Source organism: Cicer arietinum, chromosome 7, assembly GCF_000331145.2.
Source record: "Cicer arietinum cultivar CDC Frontier isolate Library 1 chromosome 7, Cicar.CDCFrontier_v2.0, whole genome shotgun sequence".
NCBI lineage: Eukaryota > Viridiplantae > Streptophyta > Magnoliopsida > Fabales > Fabaceae > Cicer > Cicer arietinum.
The window spans coordinates 964,521-974,913 of record NC_021166.2 but is presented as its reverse complement, the minus strand read 5'-3'; the positions used below and the strand labels follow the sequence as shown (position 1 = coordinate 974,913).

General features: G+C 33.9%; 1 protein-coding gene across 1 annotated transcript in view; it reads right to left on the bottom strand.

Moving 5' to 3' along the window:
* The window catches only part of LOC101493021 (leucine--tRNA ligase, chloroplastic/mitochondrial), an 11,263-nt gene continuing 870 nt past the window's right edge, over positions 1-10,393 (bottom strand). The window contains exons 3-20 of the mRNA XM_073363435.1: positions 9,986-10,056; positions 8,742-8,861; positions 8,533-8,637; positions 8,193-8,416; positions 8,016-8,082; positions 7,764-7,918; positions 7,358-7,622; positions 7,070-7,264; positions 6,398-6,474; positions 6,142-6,204; positions 5,927-6,008; positions 5,303-5,380; positions 5,120-5,221; positions 4,831-5,003; positions 4,268-4,445; positions 4,088-4,165; positions 2,843-2,974; positions 1-559 (exon numbers count right to left, since the gene is read on the bottom strand). Coding sequence (XP_073219536.1) covers positions 317-559; positions 2,843-2,974; positions 4,088-4,165; positions 4,268-4,445; positions 4,831-5,003; positions 5,120-5,221; positions 5,303-5,380; positions 5,927-6,008; positions 6,142-6,204; positions 6,398-6,474; positions 7,070-7,264; positions 7,358-7,622; positions 7,764-7,918; positions 8,016-8,082; positions 8,193-8,416; positions 8,533-8,637; positions 8,742-8,861; positions 9,986-10,056 — 2,408 coding nt within the window. The 3' untranslated portion in view covers positions 1-316. The remainder of the gene's footprint in view (positions 560-2,842; positions 2,975-4,087; positions 4,166-4,267; positions 4,446-4,830; positions 5,004-5,119; positions 5,222-5,302; positions 5,381-5,926; positions 6,009-6,141; positions 6,205-6,397; positions 6,475-7,069; positions 7,265-7,357; positions 7,623-7,763; positions 7,919-8,015; positions 8,083-8,192; positions 8,417-8,532; positions 8,638-8,741; positions 8,862-9,985; positions 10,057-10,393) is intronic.

The following is a 10,393-nucleotide window of genomic DNA, read 5'->3' as shown; positions in this document are numbered from 1 at the left end:
TTAAAAAAAAATATTACAATAAATAAGAAGGTACATAAACATAGAGTAATTTGGTTACATATGCAGGCAGAGCATTTTAATGATCAAAAGCATGCTGGAAAACATCGTTGCTGCTCTACTTCTACTATTAACAGTGATATGGGATGAATAATTGGCTAGCTGGTGTCGCTTACCGTTGACTCTCCAGTCAATGCTGCCGTCTTTAGATATGCTTTGATCTTTCAGTGGATACAGGGCAGTTAGGAAGTTGATCAGCACAACCAAAATATAAATTTTGATTGTTGCTTCCAGTAGAAATGTACACAGTAGAAAGTAGCTACTGTACGCCAACCTTGATGTTTTTACGGTCCAGAACAACATTCAAGATCTTGCCAGGGACATAAATTCTTTTCCTGACAGATTGACCATGCAAATACTTGGATAGCTTTTCATCACTAGATGCTAATGCAAAAGCATCCTCCTCTGTACATGTTTCTTCAACCTGGATGGTACCTCTTGTCTTGCCATTAATCTGAACTGGTAGGACTATTGTTGAATCCTTCAGATAAGCAGGATTCGCCTGCATTTACAACATATAACAGACATGATCACTGTTAGTGCATTGATATGACACTCAGTCCTTTTGATTAACATTTAATAAAACTCAACCTGGAAAACATCCCCTTTTAAAGAGTTCAAAATATCGTGTTACTAAAATATCACCTCCCGACTGATCCTCTTCACAACCACAGTGTAGGTATTTAAAAATTTGTCTGAGTAAATAACTTGTATTTTACTATATATGCTCAATTAACTCTATTCAACAATTATAAAGGAAACCTCGGCTACAAGACCATTAGTATATCGTGAAAGTTGACAACCCTATACATGCATGAAATATTGATTTTATGGTCATACAGATGTAAGTGGAAAAATATTTCCCACTTGCGTGTAACTTAGGAATTATTTACCTCAAGTATGGTTACAATAGTTAAAAAAATCTTAGTTAGAAAAAAAAATCTTATCTTATAATATCCGAATTGAATCTTAGTATTTTAGAGTATCTTAAATTATCACTTAGGATGTGTTTGGGAGGAGGATTTTGAAGGGCCAAGTCTATATTTGAGATTTAAACAAATTAAGAGAATGACATGGTATATGATCATAATATCACATAACATTTCAATCACACTTCATTTATTCTTCGAAACATTTTATAATTTGCCTAATTTCAAAACAAAAAATAAGTCTTTCCTCCCCTCCAAAATCCTGCTCCCAGACAAACTGTTAGAATTGATTATTATATTTCCTTGTATATCATAGTTTGTTCCCTTATTTATTTAGGATTATAAGGCTAGTATCAGCATAAATAAAAATCAGTGCTTTGCTTTTAAGATATCATTCACATCAACATCAAAATTTTATTTTATTTTTTCTATTGTAATTTAGATTATCTCTTAGGAACTGATTTCTATATTTCCTTATTTAATTAGGATTAGACATCTAATATTATAATAGATTTCAATTTTTAGAAGATAATATTAATATAAATATGAATTAGTGTTGTCTTCTGAAATGATATTCAACATATTATTGACATGATGGCATCTACAGGAGTGTTTTTCCCATGGTATATCTCAGACCGAGGGGGTCCTGAGGGTGTACGAGAGGTGCGACCACACAAATCCCCAAATTTTTAGGGGCACAACTTTTTCTACTAAAACATTTCGTTGTTTTCCTAATGCATGCATAACTTATACATAATATTAACTATTTTTGTTACTGTTGCATCTTCTTATAGAAGTTTTTCTAAATTGAAAATGTTAAAAAATTTATTTATGATCTAAAAAGTTGCAAAATAGATTAAATAGTTGTCTTGATTTTGATTGAAAATAATTTAAAAAAAAAATCATGATTATAAACAAATTATTAATGATTTTTCCGTAAAAAATGCAAGAAGGATTATATTCAAAGATTAATATATGGATAAATGTTTTGTTAGTGTAAGATGTTACTACTATATGTTTGGATTGATAGATACATTTATAACTAATTTTGCTATAATTTTGGTTTTGGTTTTAGTTTGGTATGAACTTTTTCGAAGACTATCTACATTTGATAATCAATTTATATATATATATATATGACTAATAAAAATAGGGTATCAAATTCATTATCCGCAGGCACCCAAAATCTCATAGACCATGTCTTAGAGACTAAACTTTAACAAGTACTGTATAAACAAGGGGGCATTGTGGCATGGCGCAAGTCATAATACACAATATTAGCAAGTCATTGGATCAGGATTTTCTCATTTTAGCAAAAAGAATGACAGTCATGTTTGTGAAATCTTGATCCTACAAGTGTATCACATCGTATCACCGCCCCAAATAAGTCACTGTTTCACGCTCATCACATAAGTCACTGTTTCGCGCTCATTTTCATAATATTGTTTGGTGGATGGAAGAACGCCAAAACAAACAAGCTATTACCTTGTTCATAAAACTGTAAGCTAAAATATTAATAAAAAACTTAATCTCATTAAGAAAGAATACTTTCTATAAGTAGTGGCTGTGTACTAAGACTTGTTGAAAGTTATACCATTTAGCACTACGCGACAATTTGTCCTATGTAATTATAAAATCGATACCTATGAGATAAATATTTAAAAGTTATAATCCCGGCAAGAAAGCCTGAAACACCTTTTCGGGGTAATCAGTAATTGTAATGGGAATGAGTATCAGAATGAAATGTCTATTTCATGTTGTTGGAGATAGTATTCCATCAATAAAAGAAATTGATAATCAGTAACACATAACTGGACAAGTCGTGAGAGACTAGGAATGGTTCTAAAGATTCATACCTTAGGAAAAGGCTCATAGGCTAATGATGTTGTGTGCCCTAGACGAGACCAAAGCTCCTCGGCCATGTGTGGCGCATACGGTGATAGCAGCAAAACAAAAGCCTCAACCACTGATCTTGGATGTTTATCCCACTGAAAATATATGCCAAGAAAAATATAGAGATTATACCGAGTCTCTGTAACAGGGAATGAAGGAATTAACTGATAATTAAGAAAAGGAAATGAGTAACGGAGAGGGACATAGTAAAAAAGGAACACTTTTACTATAAAAATAAAAACCCGAACACAGTGCTTTTTTTGCTAAGAACAGGACACTTCATAAAGGTGTGTCGTGCATTACCATAAAGTATATATATATATGAAGATGCATATTTTCATTTTGATTCCTATTGCATGCAACCAAACATAAATAAGATCAAAACAATTTAAGTGATTTTCAGGATCAAATAACTGTTCATCACCTATAAAATAATTTTTTCCTGATCTAGTCTCTAAAGTTCTTGTTCCCTCAAACATGAGAAATTCACTAGACTCTATATATGTCCCTATTCCAAAGAAAACCAATATGATTCATGTACTACAAGAATAAATTCTAAAATGAAATTTCAGGACCAAAATTCAAGTAACAATGACCATAATAACACTCCCTATGTTTCAGAGAATCAAACTGGCAAGAGCATATTATAGGTCATTCCTGGAATCATATGTTCATACCAAGCCCACCCACCATTGCTAAAACCACGCCCAATGCAATTACCATCACCACACCACTTATTGATACACAGCTTCCACCACCACCATCTACTAGTCCTACTGTCAATACTAATGTCATCACCATCCCTGCTATGTAAGGTTATTATTATCATGGGAAATTTTAATTTTCTATTACTGCTTGAAATCCAGCTTATCAAAAATTGAAATGGAATGGAATAGCCATTCCATTCATGACATTATCAAATGTTGCCTACCTTCCCCATCCAAGAAAAGCAAAATAAAGGGAAAAGAAAAGACAGTTCGGAGACGGGGATATTAAAAGAATACAACTCAATGTAGGCAGCGGACGTCTCAGGAAGAGCCATAGTGGGCCTAAAGTAGGCAGCTTTATCTTGTATTTGTAAAGCAGATAGGAGAGTGATTTCACAACATGAACCCGTTATCTTTTAGACAAATAGCAGGAACTCCAATATCCAAGGCTTCCCTTGGAGATTAAAATTTAAAACAGTTGAAGTAGAAATAGATAAATACCTTATATGCTGCATTAAGGAACTCCATCATTGCAGAAATTCCAGTATTGAACCGTGTGCCTTCAATTTCCTCTGTCACCTGAATACTGAAAGTAAATTCTTAGCTCAATTGTCCCAGATTGGCACGCTAAATCCATTAAAAAAAAGACGCTACAAAATCATTAAAAATTCAGATATTGACCTTAGCAATGCATTTATGAAGACAACGAAGTTGTTCTATAGTAGGCTCCTCATCAACTGATATAGTTCTATCCTTAAATGTGCCGTCAGACAAAGGTAAGCCAACAATCAGCCTCCAAGTTCTACCTAAAAACCGATGTACTCCTTCAATGCCACTAGTACTCCATGTTTTTGAGTCTCTAGGAATATGTTAAAAGGAAAATAAAAATCAAGGAGAAAAGTTATGTGAGGTGAAAGTCCATATTTGAACAATATCCACAGCCTTGTAGTGCTCCTTTCCCATAAAGAAATAAATGTAGAGTACTAGCAACACACTCTCTTCTATTGGTTGAAATTTACATGAGTCCCACCAAATTGTGGGTCCCATCTAATTTTGTTAGGACCCATGTGAATTTTAACCAATAAAAGAGAGTGTGCTAAAATGTGTGTCAAAGAGTGTGTTGCTAGTATTATTCATAAATGTTAAAAGGGGCAGAATAAAAACAGAATGATGTTTTGATTAAGGACCAATCTCCACAATATGCCATAATTAATAGGGTTCAAGGTCAAACGACTCAAACCTACCTCAATGGTCCCATGAACATTTCATACAAACGAAGAGAATCAGCACCATACTCAGAAATGACATCATCAGGATTAACAACATTTCCCCTGCTTTTACTCATTTTATGAGCCCGGGCAACTAAACGTATGCCAGGATTTTCTTTCAGGACAAAAGAATCCCCAGATTTCATGACCTACACTCCAAAAAAAAAAAATATATAAATTATTGTCAAGAAAAAAAATTAGGTCCAAAATTTTAACTTTTACAAATATGGAATACATTGAGAAAATGGAAACTTAATTGAGAAACCTTTTCCTCGGAAATTCTTTCTAGATTATGTCCGTTCAACATATCAGCAGAATCAGCAGATATCAGATTTCCATCTTCATCCCTACAAGCCATATATTGAACCTGTCATTCAAACCATTAGAAAATTGTGACGATTGCTTAAGTATTTTCTCCTCAAATTTCAAGCAGAAGAAATGAAATTACCTCCCCAAGGATAATCCCCTGGTTTATGACACATTGGAAGGGTTCCTTGGTGGACACAACACCAATGTCAAAGAGAACCTGAGATAGAAAACTCGGTTAAATATGCTGAAATATTGCACCAACAATAACAATATATAAGAGGCTTTTGATGCCTTATTGAACTCATTTCAATCCCTAATTGGTGGATTTTTCAATCCTAAAATGATCAATCAACAGTCTACTACTCAACCAAATTGGCAATTATTTATTAAACTTCTAGAAGAATTGTTTGATTTCCTTTTACAATGAACAGTCTCTTTCAGCTGTGGCTACCTTCTCTTTTCTATGACTATCAATAATGAAAAAGGAAAATTGTAGTTTAAAAAAACAACTCGACATAATGAATCTTTGTTGCTATATCTGCATGCCAAACTCTATAATAAGAGTAATGTTGCATCAAGAATGCTAACTTGAGAAGGACACAAGCACGTTATTATTTGAGACTATTCAAACATTCTTACTAGATATCATGGAATAAGAGTGACAGGGACATAGCTGCTCCACATACAGGTTAAATTCATGGCTTAGAGTGAAACAAATCACAAATCAACATGTTCCAGACTGAGACTGAAATCAAATACAGACCTTGTGCCAGAACCTAGCATACAGTAAATGGAGAACAGCATGCTCAGCACCACCAACATACACATCAACAGGACCCCAATACCTGTAAGAGAAAAACAATTTAGAAGTGGGGAAATTTAATCAGAAAGAATTTGTGAAGTAAAATATAAGAAACCAGCAATAAATGGATAATGAGTAATTACTGAAAAGAAAGACAAAATTAGTTGAAGCTAAACCTTTCTTTTGTCTTATCAACCAGTTCTTTGGAATTAGTTGGGTCCATAAATCTCAAATAGTACCTGGGCGGGATAATAAAAGAAAATATGACATGTACACACAAACAGAAATTTATTTTATTTTCATTTGTATCAAATGCTTAAAAATCCTGAAAAAAGACAACAAAACTACTAAACTTAGCCACAAAAACATGACTTAGTGGCTTAGTGCTTAATAATAATTCAATATCATTCAAGATCCTCCCCAATGACTTACCAGCATGAACCAGCCCACTGTGGCATGGTATTTGTATCCCTAGTAGCTTGTCTTCCAGATATATCTGTAGTTTTCACCTAAAAGTAGTACCATCCAGAAAAATATAAAACAACTATTACAGTGGGAGGGAAAACAAGCTAAGAAAACAAAAACAGAACACCCAGAATTATCTAAGTAATTTAACTTACGTCCCAAGTAGAACTTTAGAAGTGATAAAATGATTTGCACTGCCACAAAATTTCAATAGCATAGGACCTATTACTACAGGTCTTTCAGTTTCCGTATAAATTAGAACATTTTGTTATGTGGCTTATGCATTAGGAAATATTAAATGATATTAGCAGAATTCCTACTCAAAGAACTATTTAGTTTACATGTAAGACAAATCATCTACAGAGCAACTCGTGTAGATAGATATTGAAAATGACCACTGGCATGTGACTATTAGTCTTCTCTTTCATTGACAACAAATACAAGGTTGGTAGGTTTACTGTCTGATAAACCAGTCAAATCAAGATCAGTGTAACTATGTTTTTATCTATGGAAATTTTAATTTCAAGATTTCTATAAACCATTCAAATTTGTGTCAATGATAAAAAGAATCCAATTGCCATTATACCTTGATAGATAACAAAGTATGAAGAAAGAAAGTAATTATTGGTATAAACTTACCCATGACACTGCCTTAGACAGAGGAGGTTCCCCTGATCCTGTGGGAGAAAAATCATCCAATTCAGGTAGAATAAGGGGCAGTTCAGTCTCCTGCAATGGGACAGCTTCATCACTGTCATCCAAGAAGATGACAGGGATAGGTTCACCCCAGTAACGCTGCCGAGCAAAAAGCCAGTCCCTTAACTTGTAGTTCACCTGAAGGATGAACAATGTATTTCATATTATACAAACCATAAAAAACAACTTTCCAATAAAATGAACAAGCTTACTATAATTTGATGTGTGAACCTTTTTCTTTCCATTGCCACTTTTCTCTGCCCAATCAATGACTTTTAGAGCAGCTTCTTTGCTACACAAACCATTAATGTCGAGCCCCATTAACGTATTTGATGAATTTACAATAATACCTTCACCTGGAAAAGCCTTTCCAGACTCATTAGTGCTTTTATCATCTGGCATCACAACCCAGCGAATAGGAATGTCATACTTCAAAGCAAATTCATAATCACGTGAATCATGTCCTGGCACAGCCATGACTGCTCCTGTTCCATAACTGCCACAGTAACAACGATTATATTCTGGTGTCATATACACTTCACAAATATCATTGTACACTGCATTGATCATGTGTTCATAGAATATTTAGCAATCCATAATGCAATCCGCATTCTAAATGATACTTATGTACACACACCTCCCCAAAACATAATCTGCCACCCATATTGGAATGGCTTCCCCGTTTGCTGGATTTTTTGCATAACAACCAGTGAAGACTCCGGTCTTTTCCTTCTGAAGCTCTGTTCTCTCACGGTCACTCTTCCTTGAGGCAAGGTCAATATAATCCTCCACCTGTGATTAAAATCCCTAATAATCACCATCTCCTTATCTTCCATGATTCAAATTAAAATCCTTCTAATAAATTAGCCAATGAAACAGCATAACTTACATGCTTGCTCTGGGCAGAGGAAACTAATGATGACAGCAAGGAATGCTCTGGTGCCACAACTAAGTAACTAACACATACAAAGCAAACAGGAAATTGATAAATAGTCAATTTCAAGAGTGCTTTATCTTATATACATAAAATTTATAAAATATATTAGAAAATTGAATAGATGAATACGTTGCTCCAAAGATCGTATCAGGCCTGGTAGTATATACAATAATCTGTATGTCTCTCTCCTTTCCATCACCATCAAGAATGTAAAATTCCAACTCAGCCCCTTCTGACCTCCCTATCCAATTTCTCTGCATTTCTTTTACACTTTCAGGCCAGTCAAGGTCATCTAAATCCTCCAGAAGACGGTCAGCATATGCAGTAATCTTGAGCATCCATTGCCTCATCGGCTGCTTGGCAATAAACAACGACACTGTAAAGATTATGAAACCATTCAAACGACCATAAGAGAAAAACCACCCAAAAAAGTAACTTGAAAGAAAGAAATATACATGAATCAGTATACCTTTCTTACAACAGGATGACCACCGCGTTCACTAACACCATCAATAACCTCCTCATTGGCCAACACCGTGCCTAGTGCAGGGCACCAGTTAACTGGAACTTCAGCCTGAATTTTTTAATATGAAGTTAAGAACACCATAAGATCATCAATACTCAAGAATTAAATGAAACAAGCACAATTTCTAAGTAGCTGTCATGCATATGCTCAACCTGATATGCCAATCCTCTCTTTAAAAGCTGTAGAAAGATCCATTGAGTCCATTTGTAATAATCAGGTTCTATGGTAGATACTTCACGATCCCAGTCATATGAGAATCCTAATGATTTCAACTGTAAAGACATAAGGAAACATAACATGAAGGGAAAACAAGCTATTTTATGAATAGAGCCTAGAGGTGAAAGTTCGATGTGAGGATGAAAATACTGGTTTACAACACAAAAAACTAAAAGTAAGACACCTACACCCAAACAAGGTATTTATTTTTTCAGGTAAACACCTATCAGAGGCAAGGGGAGAAAACAAAGTGGAAGTCATTCAAAACACTATCCAGTGACTTGAATTAATAATAAAATTCAAACAAGATGTGTATTATGCAACAAAAGTTATTTAGTAGAGTCATTAATTTGTAATAGATAAACTCTCGACTGTTTTTGCAGTTTCAAACATAAGCTTGCTGATTACTTTGAAGCTAATCTAGGAAACCAACACCACAATTCCAATATTCAGATCCTTTTCAATATAATTATTTAGACTAATTGCAATTTGATTTCTCTCGTTTTGACTATAGTGTGACTTTTGTCCCTACCCTCGGCTTTTTTCAAGCCAATCAAGTAACCAAATTTGGTCCTGCTGTCAATTTTCTTCTACCAAAAACTCTTACATTTTAATTTTTTATCAAAATATCCAGGGGTTTGTGATGGATTTGGAACATGAATCAAATTCAAAAGTTCATAAGTAAAAAATTTAATAAAACTTGATAAAGTCGGAAGAGAAATGTAGGATGTGAGATTAAAATTTGGAGAGGGGCCAATTTTGAAATTGTTTTGTTGAGTGAAATTCGACGATCATCTTAATGAATTTCAAGCAGATTTAAATTATTCAATTTGTAAAAATTTAAAATAAAAAATAAAATTTCTAAGTGTTTTCTAACAAACAAACAAAAATTGAAGGATAGATCAAGAACTATAACGTACATTAGCTAGTTAATAGAGGGACTGAGGTACTAACTTACTACTTAACTATTCACGACTACAACCTAACACAGTTGTCGTAAGAATAAAGATCTTCAAATGGATCAAAATTGGCGGCATAAGTATTTACTAGCACAGTATCAGCATTCAGCAGCAATTTTAATATTTATCCAGGATCTCTAATTATTTAACTTAATTCAATAACTAACAAAAGAATCACAGGTGTTTATTAGAGTAAAACTAACTCATCATACGCAGTTTACCTGATCCCGAAAACGATTGATATTCCTCACAGTGGTGAGCTTTGGGTGAGTTCCTGTCTGAAACAAATGCAAGAAAAATATGAAAATTAAGACACAACTCCAAATATTAGATATATAAAAGTTAGTTACAAATTAGCTGGTAGTTATTCTCATCTGCTATGTAAGCCACATTGTACCTTTGATGTAATTAACATTCTCATTAGATTATAATTTCTATCTTTTCTCTCCTAAGAAGCAAGAAAGAGCTAAGAAGCACGGATGACACGTCCACAACAGTAATAATTTGAGAAAATGAATTAATTGAATGTAATAAAAATGTGGACGTGGTGCCGGTGTCTGAGACACCAAGACACACATTCGATCAAATGTGTGGGTGCTACAAAGAGAAAGAGACCTGAATAGCATATT